This window comes from Cucumis sativus, chromosome 2, assembly GCF_000004075.3.
Source record: "Cucumis sativus cultivar 9930 chromosome 2, Cucumber_9930_V3, whole genome shotgun sequence".
Taxonomy (NCBI): Eukaryota; Viridiplantae; Streptophyta; class Magnoliopsida; order Cucurbitales; family Cucurbitaceae; genus Cucumis; species Cucumis sativus.
The window spans coordinates 3,837,424-3,853,970 of NC_026656.2; the positions used below are offsets into that span (position 1 = coordinate 3,837,424).

Here is a 16,547-nt window from a genome sequence, read left to right on the forward strand (position 1 = left end):
TTGAGGTTTAAACGATCAAATTTACGAGGTTTTTAAATGGTAATATGGTGAAACACAATAAAATAAAATGTAGCCAATAAAATTGAATGGGACCTTTAGTTTTCTTTTCTTAGAAAAAGGTTTATAAATCCTTCTTTCACTTCTAAATATTGTGGTTATTATAAAAAAATATATGTTTATTTTAAGAACGACAGAACTAATTTTAATCGCTTCTAAATATGACTGAGGTACTCTTTGAGAGTGAATGAAATGAAATCAAAAAAATAAAAAAGAAGAGTAAAAATAAAATACTTTTAGATTCTATTTCTTTTAGATATATAATGATAGGGTTCTTTGAAAAAAGAGAATTTAAAGAAAAATAGGAAAAAAGATGATTTGGAAGCTATTTAGATAAAAGGGTGAAAAATTTTACTTTATTAGAATGAGTTTTGTTTTTATTATTATTAAGTTGACCTGAAATTAAAAAGTTAATTTTGATCGAAAAAGATAAAAGAATCGGAATGATTTGATAAGAGAGATTAATTAGATTTGATGAGTCTAACTTAAAAGAGTTAATTTTGATAAAAAGAACAAAAGAATCAAAATGACATGAAACGAGAGGGATTAATTATAGATTTGACAAGAGGAAAATTAAAATTAACACTTGAAGTTAGACTTATCAAAATCTAACTAATTTCTCTCCTATCACGTCATTTTGATTCTTGTCTTTTTCGATCAAAATTAACTCTTTAATTTTAGTCTAACTGAAGAGGAATTTCAAATCATTCATTTATTCTAATCTTTTTTAAACCTACCCCTTCATTTTGCAAATAAACTATGAGAGGGAGAGAAAGGTTGAGCATTTATTCTTATTATTTTGAAGAAATCAAAATAAGAAAAGACATAAAAGATATTTTATATTAATAATTGAGTATTTATTCTGATGCTGTTTTACAAATCAAAATATAAGTCAACACATAAGATATGAGAAATTGAGTATAATTATATTCTTTTTCAATTAGAAATGATAATAGAGAGAGAGAGTGTGTGTAATGTGATGCAAAAGTGTTTAAGAAGATGGAGAGAATACACAATGAGATGTAGCAAAATTCTTTGCAGAGTTCTTTATCTCTTTCCATTCTCAATCCTTTAGACACATAGTCAAATCATAACTTTATATATATATATATGTTTTAATCTTTTACTTTTTATAAATTTGGGTTAAGAATAAAATCTCAAAATATAATTTATAAATATATTTTTCAAATTTAGAATGAAGAGAGAAATTGTTGGAAATAGCAAAATTGTTGAAATTGTTTACAAAATATAGCAAAATTTCATATTCTATCAATAGTAAACAGTAATAGAATAATCAATTGTATCATAAAATCTAAAATTTTTGCTATATTTTGTAAATATTTTGATTCAAAAGGGCTCACATATTTCTTTTGTGGCAAAAGTTTATATATACATACACAATCTTATTGAACCTCTAGAAATGAAAGTCATGTCAGTTACCATTGAACTAAGTTACGATAAAAAAATAAGACAATTTGTAAGAAATGTGAACTCTGAGATAAAGTGGAAGCAACCTAAGTAAATGAAGGTTAGGATAAAGTGGAAGTATTATGTAACACAAGTTTTTCTAGAAATTTAATCACAGAAAAACACCAAAATATGGGACAAATTTTGGAATTTTTATTAAGGATTTCAAAATAGCAAAAGGATTATTGTAATGTAATAAGAGGCCACATTTTTTGAGACTCCTATTTTAACCCTTTGAAAGAATGGAGGATGATAGGATCCCTCTGACCATTAGTTTCCAACCTTTATGTAGAAGCCTGAGAAATATAAAGCACAAATACATATTCAGGATTTGATTTCAAGAACTTTTTTACAAGTTACAAACTACAAGCATATCTATAATACATTTAGTTTCAACCCATCTAATCAATTTCAATAGAAAAGCATGAGTCAGATAATAATACATTCAAATTTTGTCACAAAATACATTATGGATCAATCTGCATCATCAGCACTAAAATCTGGCTCTGGAGGTTTCTGCAATTTTATCAATTCCTGAGCGCTCTTTGCGTTTCGATATCGCTGAACGCCTCGGAGAGCATTGGCAGCAAATTTGGAAGCTAAGAAAGTTGCACGAATGCTATAAGAGCCTCCACTTGTGGCAGTTTGAGATCCCTCTTCTGCTGCAGCTTCTTCCTTTTGACGAAGTTCCATAGACTTTCTCTTGGAATACCGACGCCATGCCGCTTGGATGAAGCAAGCAGCCCAGGTCCTCCATTGCTGTGAGTAGAATCGGAAGGTATGTTGCACCTGTCTACTGTGAAGGCGCCTGAACTGGCTGGCCACAAATTTCAACTCTTCAGCAACAAGAGCAAAAGCCTCAACCTCTGTAATGGCCTTTACTGTCCTTGTAGAAGATGGAAGATTCGAACCAGATTTTGGGTCCAGAGCCCAGGTCAAAAGCTCTTCACCACAAAAATCACCTTCTTTCAGAAAGGTACGGTTGAAAAATCCACTACGTCCACCATCTGTGGTCACACTCTCAAGCCGGCCACGTATAATGAAAAGCATCTCATCAACTGGATCGCCTTCACGAACTATGTAAGTGTACTCCGTAAACAAACATGGTTTCAGCCGCTCACAGATAGCATCAAGCAGCCTCTCGTCCATATTTTCAAACAGAGGAACCTAGAAATCATCAAGGAATATGAAAATGTGAACAAAGTACAAAGAGCAAAACAAATCCTAGGATGAAAGTAACTAACAAGCTAAAGCTTATAATTTTTCAACAAGTTATCATAAGCTAAAATATGGAAGTTCTCAAGGAAATTTAGTACCACGCTTTGAATTTCTGCAACTGTTATAGCAGAGATATATAGTTAGAGTATTCAATTCATACTTAATGTAAAAAATGTACTGCCTTAAGTAATAATAAGAAGAATGAAATATAGAAAAAGAACCCAAGCAATAGCCTTACCCTTAGTAAAGCCAAGACTTATGTAAAGCCAAGACTTGTGATTTCTCAATAAGTTATGAACTGACATATTATATACATGGATTTTCTCAAAAGAAATTTAGTTCCACCCTTTGAGTTCGTCCTAATATGGCCAGAAAATGAGAATATGCAAAACAATCCCACGTTTGCAAAATGAAAGAATATGAAACAGCCAAATAAAGTAAAAGAGCCATAGCAATAACCTTACCCTTCTTACTAAAGCCAGACAAAGATGCCGCTTAATATCTCTTCTAAGATCCTTAGGTAGAGTTTGAACCAAGCTTTGTTCATCCACCCCACGAGTCTCCAACCACTTGTACTGGTCATAACGCCGGACTCTCTCCCGAAGTTCCTGCGGCAGCAAGCGGTGATGCATCCACTGCTCTGAATCACGCCTTTTCACCCTCATTTCCTCAAGTCTTATGGTTAGAGATTGAAGATAAGTCTGACATAATAACATTACATCAGTTTCTAAATGTCAGCGTACACTGTTTACTCTTTTCCACTCTATAACATAATATTTATACTTCAACTGTCTAGAATCTCAGCAAAGCACTTAAGCCAATCTGTCAACATCTTCGCTATTGAAATGGGTAAAGGGGCTAAAATATATTTTTACATCTCAAATATAAAAGCAAAAAATATCTACTATAGACACCATTAATTTTTAAAAAAATAACAAACACTAAGTCAACGTCCCAAGGAAGTTGATAAGATACTTACCACGTAACTTTCCAGTTGAAGTTAGTAACAAGATCTGCAATTGTCTTAAATTAAAATGACATGATTGAAAAAAAGAAGACAGACAAGGAACTCCATCTAACTACCAGAGAAGACACAAACTTCACATACCAAGCTATATTGTTAAAAATCTTATACCCACTTCAGCCAAACCATCCAAAAGGTGGCATTAGTTGCATCAGCTCACAAGATATTAACAGAGGCCATAATTGCATTACATTAGCCCACAAAATATAAACAGTAGCCACAATTGCATTAAACTCACGAAATAAAGTTTGCTACTCAGACTAATTAAATGAACATGTGGAAAATTATTTCGTTTGTTTGCTGGATCCCACTCCTTTAGTGATTTTGTGTTCTCTGCCCTCTAGAAGTTCAAAACTCCTAAGAAAGTGAAGTTCTTTATTTGCAAGTTTTACATATATGTGTGAACATTTTGAATCAACTCTCAAGTGCGATTACATAGTTAGTTGGCCCATTTTGTTGTATTCTTTGTCGTAAGGAAAACAAAGACCTAGATCACATTCTTTGAAGATGTGAGTTAGCACATACTATTTGAAACATGTTTTTCCAAACATTTGGTTTGATGCTTGCAATCCTCAGGGCACGAAAGATATGAACAGAGAATTGCTTCTCCATTCACCTTTTTGTGAGAAGGGTCGTTTCTTGTAGTTGGTAGGAGTATGTGCTATCATGTAGAATCTTTGGGGTGAAAGGAAAGGAACAATAGAACGTTTTAAGGTATGGATAAGGAGCACACATCCAAACTACAAAACAAGACCCTTGACGTTATTGGCTGATAAATTCCTAATATTTTAATTACTAAATACTGATTTGATCAACTTCGTGAATCTTGGCTATAATTCAAATGCACTGAACACGTTTTCCGGAAAATAAACTAAGTACTTGAACCCCTAAATAGTCAAGTTCTTTTTTTGGACTCCAGCAAGCACATCAAGACTTGAAACAAGATTCAGGAAAAAATAAATAAATAAACCAATTACTTCTGTCCTTTTTTACCCTTCCATTGATCAATGTCCCTAACCAAACATCCAGATGAGCATCAGAAGTCAGTAATTTTAATCAAATCTTTAACTATCATACAAAGAAAACAAGAGCCGCACCAAACCTCCATGCTCTCAACAACAACATTAACTAGAGAAAGGAAAGAAGAAATTTGAATCATAAACCCAAACGCTATATAATTCAAACTATGGTGTTACCTGCATATTGCCAATAAGAAGAGCAAAGAGAATGAGACCAAGTACAGCTAATGCTATAGAAAAGATCACTTCACCCGGGTACGTGCTTGTTTTTAGCCCCTGCCCAAGCGTACTGCCAAGGATTCAAATAAAAATAAAATAATTAAAAGAACTACTGTCAAAAACCTCCATATGCTTATCCATTTTCAAGTGTAATTATCATTTTCATGCAAATTTTTCAAAAATCGTGTACCAAAATTTTCAACCTTGGTCCAATCATAATGCAAAAGAAGATAAACAAAGGTATAGCTATCTATCGCATCAAGTTTAATGTACATTTTCCTGCAAATTGACACTTCAATGAGATTTGAGAAGGAAGCTTCTCATCAACCTTAGTACATGATGCACAATTTTTTTCTACGTGAGCATGGGCACATAGTGCATAGATATGACTATGAGGGTGAAGCAAGAGGAACATGGCAGAGACAATTTCCCTGGGAAAAAATTTCTTTGCAAACAACAGCCTGGGAAAAAATATTGTTACTATAGGGCAAATTTCCCTGGGAAAAAATTTCTTTGCAAACAACATCCATGGCAGAGACAATTCCTGGCTTCTTTAAATAAGATATTACATACCTTAAATTTTGTAGTCCCCACCACAGACAGTAACAATATTTTCCGATGAAATTCTTTGATGCAGCAATACCAGAGGACAAAGCCTGTTGAAAGATTCCAAAATCAAACTGCTTATTTTCATCAGCAGGTTTGCAACTTGACTTAAGGCCATCAACACCTGTCTGGTTCCAACTTGCATAACCTTCCATGTTTTGGTTACCACAATACAAGAAATCTTTCTTGCAAGGGGCATTACAAAACTTCTGCCAGCAAGTATCATTCCGTTCCACAGCTAACAAGTACCATAATGCTCCAACTATCTGCAATGTTAAAGTTAAGTAAAAATCAACTGGGATTTATAATTATTGAAGAAAAAAGAGGGGTTGTTTCAAATTTAGTAAAATGAACCAAAATATAGCAAAATATCATGATTTATCTACGATGGACCGGATAGACTAAAGTAGACTACTATTTATATGTATCATGATAGACACAGATGGTAGTAAATCTTGTTTATCATAAATATATTGTGATATTTTGCTATATTTGTAAATATTTTCAAAAGTTGTCATTTAAAATAATCTATATCTTTTTTATAAGAAACAATTTCATCAATGAATGAAATAATCCAAAGGGTATTTAAAAGAGCCCTCTTAAAGGAAGTACAATATATGGTTCCAACTTCCACCGAGATAATTAGTCTTGACCTTTAAAGAGATATTATAATTGTTTACACCAAAAGAATGCATTAAAAATTGAAGATTCAAGGATGTTTTTAGCAGGCTTTGAGTTGTTTATTTACATTATGGTATATTTAATAATTGGAGAATGTCTTCACCTCGAAAATTAAAGAACAGCCTACCACCATTGAAGGATGACTTTAGCGGGCTTTGAATTATTCATTTGAAAGAAAAATCACATTAAAGACATTACGGAGATTATTTACTAAAGGTAGGGATAAGAATGTCCAAAAATAATTCTCCAATGTTCTAGTACCTTAAACTATAATAATGAGTAGAGATTGTTACATAGACTGCAATGTCCTTGAAATAAATTCATACATTAGTATCATTTTCATCAAATAAAATATTGTGTAGAAATTAGAAATATAGCACAATACTTTAATTTTGCTTCATCGAAATGAATTTACATAGCAATAAAATATTTCATTATGAACAAAATTTTATAATTTAACGAATATTTATTCTGTAAAATATATTTTGGCATATTAAAATACAATAAGTTTATATTAAAAATAAATAAATAAAATTATAAAGATTGGTTCAATCACATTATCCTTGCATAGGTTTATGTTTGCAAATTCAATACAACAAACAAATAATTTAAAACAACTAATACTCAAAATAAAATACCTAAATTTAAAAACTTAAACAAATTTAAATTATGTCCATCAACTTAATACAATTAAACAAGAACTGAAATAAACTCTTAACTCAAAAGTAGATTAAAAAAATTCAATAACCAAAATGAAAGTCAAAAAATAAAAAATGATACACTTAAAAATAATTTTGCATCCCAATAATTCATTCAATTCACTTGTTTAATAAAACAAATATTGTTTTTTATTGAAATAAATGGCTTTCATTGAGAAAAATATGAAAGAACACACAGATGCACAAAAAACCAAGCCCACCAAAAACAGAGGACCCCCCGACTATAGGAAGGGGGCCTAGCTATACAAAATCATATCAAAGAGGATAATTACAAAAAGATTTCAAAATCGAAGCCAAAAGAGAAACATGATACCAAATAACTGACCAAATCTCCCCACTCCTCCTTTCAACTCCCCTAAACGCCCTCCTATTCCTCTCATCCGACAAAACCCAATAAAATAAATACCGTTAAATATAAGTATTTACTTTAAAGTGAATGAAACTAAAAAAGAACATATATATCATTAAAAAGATTTGGAAACATAAACATTAATTACTAAATTTTCTAAACCTCCAACCAAAACACAGTTAGAGTTTTTGAGTTTCTTCCTAAACCTAAAAAGGGACCCTGAAGTTTTCCTAAACCTAAAACTGCAACCTGAAGTTTTCCTAAACCCTACCTTTCTGAATTTGATACTAATGTATGAATTTCTTGCAGCGATCATTTAAAGATTTTCTAAGCTTCCACCCAAAACACAGTTTGGGTCTTTTTCTAAATAACTTGCAATGATTATTTATAGATAAAATAAAATTCAGGATTCTTAGCAAGCTGTGAACCAACTACCAAGTGAAAAGGAGGGACTTACATGGCTTGCAAGCATATATAATAGCAAATAATACGCGGCACCTGCCCAAGCAGTTTCTGCAAAAACACCTGTTGTCCTTTTCAACTCTGAAGCCAACGGTAACATTCTAAGAAATCTTGGGATATATTGAAGGAATACAATTAAAAGAAGGGCCTGTTTTGTCACATATACATCTGAACCTCTTGACCTCTGAAGAAATCTCCAAACCACAATCTGCATATATTAAAATGGCAGATTAATTCTCAATATTCACAACCTTACTAGCAAAACTCACGAGAATTACTAGAACATGCAAAAATCAGACTGAATATAACATTATGACTTGGATGGCAATACCATTTTAAAATGGAACTAATAAGATTGTGAACTTTCAATAAATAGAAATAATAAGATTGTGAATTCTTGATACGTGCCAGATTAGATCCTATCAGGCTTCTTTCTGGCTATCATTTCTGTGAGGCCCTTTATTTCTTGGCACCTGTTTTGCCCTATGGTACTCTTTCATTTTCCTCTCAATGAAATATTGATTCCTCAATTAAAAAGATATTAAAAATATGAATTTCCCCAAACAAAAATTACAACAATGCCTATTACAGTGCTAACTAAAACAAGGAGTTAGATAATCAAAACCATGACTTTGTCATAAATCTAATACCCTCTTCTTCCATGTGAATGATCCAATCAAAGAGACCAATTTGCTTCAAATAATTACAGACTTTAGGGTATCCTTGGGCTCAAGATAAATACAATTAAATCAATTACGGTTAGCGTAGATCTATACAACAGAAGCAGAACACTACCTCCTTATGAGATTGTCTAATGTAATTCTTTCCCGTTGTATTTGGGCCTTCCCAATATCCCATTAAGCATAACAATAATAATCAGTGAGGCTTAGCGAATGGGATAGGTTCTGCTCAAAAGGTTGGCCAGTCACCCTCACTCCAGCAATCCTTCTAAACCTCCTAACCCATTATCTCTCAGTTTTTGCTGCTCCCAGGAAAATTTGTACAAAAATCAAAAGAGTGCTATTTAACTTTCTTTGGGAGAGCACTGATGAAGAAGGGATTACACTTGTCAAATAGTAACTAACTAACTAAGCTTCTTTAAATAAAATAGCCTTTAGGCCTTGCATCATCTATTCTCAAAAGTAGCTTCCATAGGATCCATGCTCTCTCTACTTCGCAAAACAATTATACTTGTCAGATGTGGAGAAAAAAAAGGAAGATGGTTATAGAGCTAAGAAAGGCATCTTTAGAGTCATAGGCTTGGAAGATTGGAATGACTTTTCGAAACTATCAGCAGCAAGATGCTAAGCCCTCTGCTAGATTAGTTAACGTGGAATGTTGAAATATATGGTTTGTCTATGACATCATTACAAGGCTCCTTTATATTTGAAGATCAACTTCTATCCCCTACCAGCCTACCTCCTATAACGTCATAAGGAAGATGAAGCCCATTAGAGAAAATGAAAAACATTATACAGTTCTCTTGCCCTTGAAAGTATTCCCACCATTGACATAATTTACCTACTCAAACCGGTGCAACAGGTAAACATGCTTGTAAGCACAAAACAAAAAACACAATTCACGAGCAAACAAACAAGGGTCCGATAAATATAATAATTAAACAAAAGGCAATACAGCATTTGAAACTGCAACACTTCAGTAAATACCATTTGACAATGCAACATATTAATGTTGATCATCAAGGTGGAAAGTTTAATGATTTACGTAGAGAAAAGAAAAACCTCAGAAATGGGATGCATATAGAAGAATATAACAGCTAATTTAGTGTCTATAAACCTGTGGCAGGGGCAGCACAGACACCAGGTCAACGATGAAATACCGCCGCAAGTATCGCTTAGCTATTTGTGCAGGATCAATCACAAGTTCACCTCTCCCAAACACCCGAGATGATGGAGCAATATAAGCTGTCCGGAATTGGAGAGCCATATGAATAAGATAGAAGACATCAATGATTGTCCGCAATGTTGTCACTGTAATTGCCAGTTTTTTATCAATTCCAAGACAGTTTGAGCTTTGGTTAATGACAGGAACATAAAAGAATAGTGGGTCCACAGATACTGCCAAAATACATGATATGACAAAAAGTTTATTCAAAAATAAGAGCAATTTGTCTTGAGGATCAAAGATTTGCTTCTTTGACTCTTTAAGATCCTCCGGAAATACAGCTCGAGACACCCCAAACTTGAGCGATCGGCCAATTGATTTAAGTCCTTCGGACCCTTTCCTCATTCCTCTCTTAAAGGATCCAGACGGCTTATCATTTCCATGAACTGCACGGTTAAATCCATCTATATTAAACCCACATCTTCTCATTCCACTATCAGAAGGTGATGACAATCTGGAGTCCAAGTCATCCAACCTTGAAATAAATAATCAAAATGAAAAAGCATACATCAGATTTAAGTCTTACATTGTGTAATATCCAGAAAAAATTATTTAATTGTCACTATAATGAAAGGAAGAGAAAAGGACAGACGATTTTTTAACAAGTTTGTCCATCTCCTTCCACGGACAATCTAACAATGCCTTCAATGGAATCCCTTTCAGTTTAACTCGTCAATTATAAAGTAGTTTTTCAAAATATCACTCAAATGTGTACATACAAATATCTGTGCAAAATTTTGGCATTTTTTTCAGATCTAACAGTCTATTTAAAGCTTTCTCTACACTCTTGTCATTACTTTCCAAATGTTAATGAGAACATTGAGAAGTTGATTTCTTGTTGTCGAAACACACGCACGCGCTGCATATAACGAAAAGGAGAACCCAAATAGTATTAAGAAGTAGCCATAACATTTTAATTCTAGCAGTCAAACTTGTAACATGTAAAAACAAACTCAACTAAATAAATGAAAACTTTGGTTCTTTAAATACTTTTCCAGACAAGACATGATACTAATTTGACTCTGGGCTGCTAAAGTCCAAGCATGAGACGTTCATATGAAAATTTTCTAGCGAAATACATTCATTTCTTATCCAGAAAAATAAGAAACAAAAAAGGAAAGATGAAAATACCCCCCTCCACTGAGAAAAACTTACCAATAATAAAAGTCAAATGTTTTATTTCAAATAAAACTTGCTAATAAAAATGCTACGCAAGGAACCAATGTGCTAGGTACATGTCTAATCTTCATGTAAGAGTAAATGACAAGATCAGAAGTTTAAATATGTAGAATGAAAGCTTATTTTAGAAAACTAAGCATTAAAGATATGAGATTGTATAGAGCGATATGCAAATTTCTTAAGCTGAATATTGGTTTTGACTTCTTTTTTTGTTGTTGTTGAAGAAGCTTCAGAGTTTTTTGCTGGAGCCAGGAGGTGGTGGTAGCCCCCATTGAGGATTTCTTCAAGTCATAGGGAGCTCTTTTATGCAGATTGTGGGTTGTAACTTTAAAAGTTTAATTTGTTGTTCTTCTAATGGTTTATACTCTTGTATTTGTTTTCCTTTCTTTCCCCTCTTTTTATAGGAAACAAAAAAAACAAAGGAATACCTAAAGTTTCAAAGATAAAAAATTTAAAGAAAAAAGCTTGGACCTTCTCGCAACATGGGTTTTTGGCCTTAGCTTATCGAGCCGATATATTTATTTTATGTATAGCCGAAACTTTTATTAAGAAGAAATGAAAGAATACAAGGGCATACAAAAAATAGCCCACAAGAAAATGAAGCAAACTAAAGAAATAGCCTCCAATCAAGTCAAATAAGATATACAAATAATTACAAAAATGTTTTACCACCAAAGCCTAAGACATGAAATCTAAAATAAGGAGCTTAACTAGCCAACTGCCAACATATCAGTTATCCAAAAAAAAAAAATCAATACCAAGAACTGGTTCCAGTCTCTCCCTCTCTAATCAACAAAAACTAATGATAATACCTTTTTAAAAAAATAAGTCACTTTACCTCACAAACTTTTCACGCTGACCACCCATCAGTTGTGACTTGTAACCACAATCAAACATTTTCTTTAAGCATCTGAATCATCGCAGAAAAGCATCTTGTTAAGGAAGATAACGTTCACATTAGCCATTAATGTAATAAGCAATCACTGTGTACTGAAGAAGTCCAGAACCCATACTTTGGACAAATAATAATATGAAACTACATTTTCCAAAAACTTATACTCCAGTACAAGTAACCAAGAAATGATCAACGTGCTAAAGTGAATAACAAAAAGGGTAAACAATAACATAAATCAAGAGTTTAGCATGCCTGAACACCAATTGAGATAATAAATTGACCACCATATCGTTTTTTTTTTTACATCAATCACCACTTTCTCTAAGCGCTAACACTCTAACCAGTTTGCTTCCAGATTACACTTAAAATTTTCAGAAAGGTAAAACCCACAAGTTACCACCAATTAGATCAACACAGTTTGCAGGCTAGAAGATGAAGCACTCCCATACCCATCACTTCTTTACCCTTTTTATCATACATAAAAACCAAAGAACTAAGATCTTAACCGTGTGTCTCTAAACGAACCCTGAAAGATAGATCATTTCCAAAAACCCAATTCCAAGACTTCCTGATTTCTCAGATGATATCAAGATTACAATTAATACTCAACATAAGAAACAACAAAATCAGCCCACTCTCCATAAACCAAAACCTCAAAGACACAGTTAATTCCTTTATTTCAATCCGTCCAAACCCCATAAACAACTCCCATTTCCAAATCATCCCAGAATCATCCGATACCATTGAAACAATCAATTACACGCAAAAAATCCTGTATGTCAAGCAAGCAGAAACAAAATCCCCCCTGCCCCGTCACTCCAAACTCCAGCATCCAATTCATACAACAGATAGACTATAAACCAATCAACAAACAATCGATCAATTGGGTAACTGGGATTGGAGCGCGAGCGTGCGCGTGGCCAAACTAGTCAACGAAAAAAGACTTACCACAACCAGAAACCGTCAGCTCAGTCCATGGCGCAGAGACAGGGAGAGAGTGGAAAATCAAAACAAAGCAGTGAAAAACGGAATTGGAAATGGATTCTCAGGTTGGGTAAAAGGAACACAAACAACACTAAATCTTCGGGAAAGGTTCGAACGCGTAAAGCGGAGGAAAATGGAAGAAACTGATAAGCAAGAGCAAGCGCCTCTTTTGAAGCCGACGACGACGATCATTGACATCTTTGAATATGTAATTACTATATTACCCTCACGGATGACTCCGTCAACAATTTTCTTCTTTGTAAGAATTACAAATTTAATCCTTTATGTACATTATAGATTTCTAAATATATTATTTTTTGATCGGTATGTAGACGGTGAATAAAAGAAAAATTATTTCAATGATCTTTTCATAATATTTATAAATAGAGTAAAATCTTACCATATATTTATAGTAGAGTTGTAATAGATATTACTATCTGTGTCTGTAATAATAATATGAATATATGTTATTTTACTCTATTTTATAAATATTGTAAAATAGTTTAATAATAATATTCTTTTCAAAATATATGATAAATAATATTGGATAAGTTCTTAAAAAACTGGATTGGTAAACCAAAGTTTGAAAACAAATTATTTTTCTAAAAAAAATGTATTTCGTGTGTGTTTGGCAGTAGAAGGAATGAATTTTAGTTTAAACAGTTTATTTAAAATGTATTTTCTATAGAATTGATATTGTATTTATCAACTTGTTTTATATTTAAAAAAATAGGTTAAATAAAAAAAATGTATCTATAGTTTGTAGTTTGTGTAAAAAAATACTTTCAATCTTTTAAAAATTTCAAAAATATTCTTTGACTGATAAATGTTCAAAAATATTTAAGTTTGAAAGAAACTGTTAAAATTTTGTTTCAAAAATATCACAATATCACTTAACTATTGAAAAAATTTATAAATATGGTAATGCTTACATAAGTTTTTTAAAAGATACTCTCGTTTATCCCAATTTTACACCGACGAAAATCAAAAACAAAATTTTAAATTGAAACCATAGTTTCAAAATTTATTTGGCTATTGACATATAATGATTTGATTACAAACACAAACAACTTCAATAATTATTGTTGTAATTAACATAAAGTTAATTGTCAAATAATAAAATGTATATGACTATCAACGTAGTGATACTATTATAGATCTTTCTATATGAGATTTAAAAAAAAAAACGGACTATTTGTTGTTTTAGTATGTTTTAAGAAAATTTAAAAAAAAAAACTTCATGAGACTTTGTGAAATTTCACGTTGGATTAAAAATATTGATGTTAATAGATATATCGAGGGGTTGATGCTACGAAAAAATTATTAATTTTTTTATTCCCCTCCTCTCGTGTTATTTAAATACTTGAACAATGATAACTTAAATATTCCCAACATAAAAAGAGTATGGTAAAAGTTTTATAAATTACAATTAAATATAATTAAAGGATTGAGATATTTTTTTTACTTTGTTTAATTTATATATCATTTTTCTTCGAAACACATAAATATACTATGTTCGTTCCACGTTATACTATCAACATCAAAGTTTGATAGTGAAATAGAGTATACTTGCAAAGTAATTAACACATGATCATAGTTTTCTTTATTTTACTTCATTTTTCACAATTTTGAAACGTATACATTCTTTAGGCCTTCAAGTTCAATTCGATCGAGTTGGTTAATATAGTTCAATCAATGTTTAGAGGTTGAATAATCCATATATTTTTAGAGGTAATTATGATGGTAGTAATTTTAGGAACAATGATAGAGTATATAACAATATTTTTTTAAAAATACAAATATAGCAAAATTTATTAACGATAGAAGTATATTAGTGATATACCAATATCTGTAACATCGTCTATCATATTTACAATTCTTTTAAAATATCGTTATACAGTGGAGTGTAAAGCTATTTATAATATATACTCATTATAAATTTTCTTATTTAAAAAAAATATTTACTATTTATTATCCAAACAAAAATACCTTAAAATAGTATTTTTTGTGAAAGTTATTGTTTTTATTTAATTAATTTCGACATAAAAAATTATTGGAAAAATGTTATTGAATGTACACGTACAATGAATAAATTTAATATTCCTTCAAAGTACAATAACTAAATTTGAACAGTTGAAAATGTAAATTACACTAATCAAAATAATATTTTAATCATTATTATTAATATATTACTTTTTTTTTCAAGTATAATAGAAGGTGAGAGATTCAAACCACAAATTTCGTAACCATTGACACATTATGAGGTGTTTGGGGATCGTATTAGATTTTTTTGTAACACACTGTAATCCAAAACCTATGTTTGAATTGAGCGTTTTAGGTCTGATCTGAAATATAAAGCAATCATTTTGAACCGTTTTCAACTCAACCTTTCTCACATTATTTTTATGTTTTACAATATTATTTTCGTTTCATATTTGATTACGCATATGTTTACCGCACTCTTTAATTCTCGATAATCTTAACAACTAAACAAGGGCTAAATAGATATTTACACGAAAGTTAAATTTTGGTAGAGTTGAGAATGAAAATGTTTCCTTTCCCTTTCTCTAGATGAAAAGAATACCCAAATAGATATTTTGAAGTAGTACATGAAGATTTGGAATTTAAATATTCATATTTGTATATATTTTTTGCACAAACAAATAAACTTTAACCGACCGACCACCCAATCATTACAATTAGATTTATAACACAATTTTGTTTTACACGCAATGAATATAAATTTATTTCGGAAAATAAAATAATAACGATAATAAAAAAATCTTTTGATTTTTATATTTATATATAGTTTCATTATGTGATGATTTTAAATATTTTCAGGTCAACAACTTTAATTTAAGGATTTGTAAACTATAGTTGCAAATTTAACAATTAAATTCAAATTAATTAAGTATATAACACTGTTTTAAAAGAATTACAAATATAGTTATCTATTGCAATTTTTTAAAAATGTTGTTATATTCTTAATTATTATTACTAAAATAGTCATCTATTGCAATTTTCCTTTAACTTACGATTTGTTGATATAAATTTTATTTTAATTTGGTCTTTAAAAATCAATCCATGACATAATTTTACTTTTTTTTTGTCTTTAAAATAATTATAATTAATTAAGTTTTTAAAGTATTGTAAAAAATAGCAAACCTCACAAAATACTTACAACATATAACAAATTTTTAGATTTTATTGATAACAGATATTGATAGACATTGTCTATCAAGACACTGATATCCATCGATGAATTTAATATAGACTCGGGGGCTCATAACATGTATAAACAAAACAAATTATTGCTTAATATTTGTATAGAGTTTAATGATAACTATGCTTATCAGTCTCCCTTCCAACCAGAGTTCAAGTTTTTGTTGCCTATATCATTCTATAATAACATAACTATAATAGTGACACTGATGTAAGTCTATTCATTTTTACGATGGATATAAAGATGTGCATTTAGTGATTTGAAGTTATTAAGATAAATTTTATTGGATTTAAAATGAGTTTGAAACACATTTTCAACCTCTCATCAACATCAAATCAGTTAAATGTACATTTTTAAACACATTTTTCATACTAGATTTTGGGTGAAGACCCTTTGTATCAAATAGTTTATTGTGATTTATTGCAGTGATATTATAATATATTGCTAAATAATTTTGTAGTTAAATCATTTTCGTTCATAAAAATGTTTTAAAACGTATTTTTCATAATAATAATAATATTTATAATAATACCAAATAGA

General features: G+C 30.9%; 1 protein-coding gene across 3 annotated transcripts; it reads right to left on the minus strand.

Moving 5' to 3' along the window:
• Positions 1 to 1,774: 1,774 nt before the first annotated feature.
• LOC101219180 (probable cyclic nucleotide-gated ion channel 5) lies at positions 1,775 to 12,954 on the minus strand. 3 transcript variants are annotated; one of them, XM_004144681.3, is made up of 8 exons: positions 12,749 to 12,954; positions 11,744 to 11,815; positions 9,619 to 10,201; positions 7,817 to 8,029; positions 5,578 to 5,876; positions 4,963 to 5,074; positions 3,207 to 3,443; positions 1,775 to 2,691 (listed from the first exon to the last, which is right to left on the minus strand). In XM_004144681.3, the coding sequence occupies exons 2-8, from the start codon at positions 11,800 to 11,802 to the stop codon at positions 1,999 to 2,001; spliced, it is 2,196 nt and encodes a 731-aa protein (XP_004144729.1). In that variant the 5' UTR covers positions 11,803 to 11,815; positions 12,749 to 12,954; the 3' UTR covers positions 1,775 to 1,998. The 3 variants fall into 3 exon arrangements, with proteins under 3 accessions (XP_004144729.1, XP_031736638.1, XP_031736639.1); XM_031880778.1 differs by lacking the exons at positions 11,744 to 11,815; positions 12,749 to 12,954 and adding an exon at positions 10,524 to 10,578; XM_031880779.1 differs by lacking the exons at positions 11,744 to 11,815; positions 12,749 to 12,954 and adding an exon at positions 10,319 to 10,356.
• Positions 12,955 to 16,547: the final 3,593 nt, after the last annotated feature.

Bases quoted from the DNA above. Each gene is read 5' to 3' on its own strand.
- LOC101219180 (XM_004144681.3), bottom strand. From the start codon at position 11,802: ATGTTTGATTGTGGTTACAAGTCACAACTGATGGGTGGTCAGCGTGAA. The intron at 5,075-5,577 runs GTATGTAATATC...AATCCTTGGCAG, and splicing joins TGGGGACTACAAAATTTAAG to TACGCTTGGGCAGGGGCTAA. The intron at 3,444-4,962 runs GTAACACCATAG...TTATTATGTCAG, and splicing joins TTCTTATTGGCAATATGCAG to ACTTATCTTCAATCTCTAAC.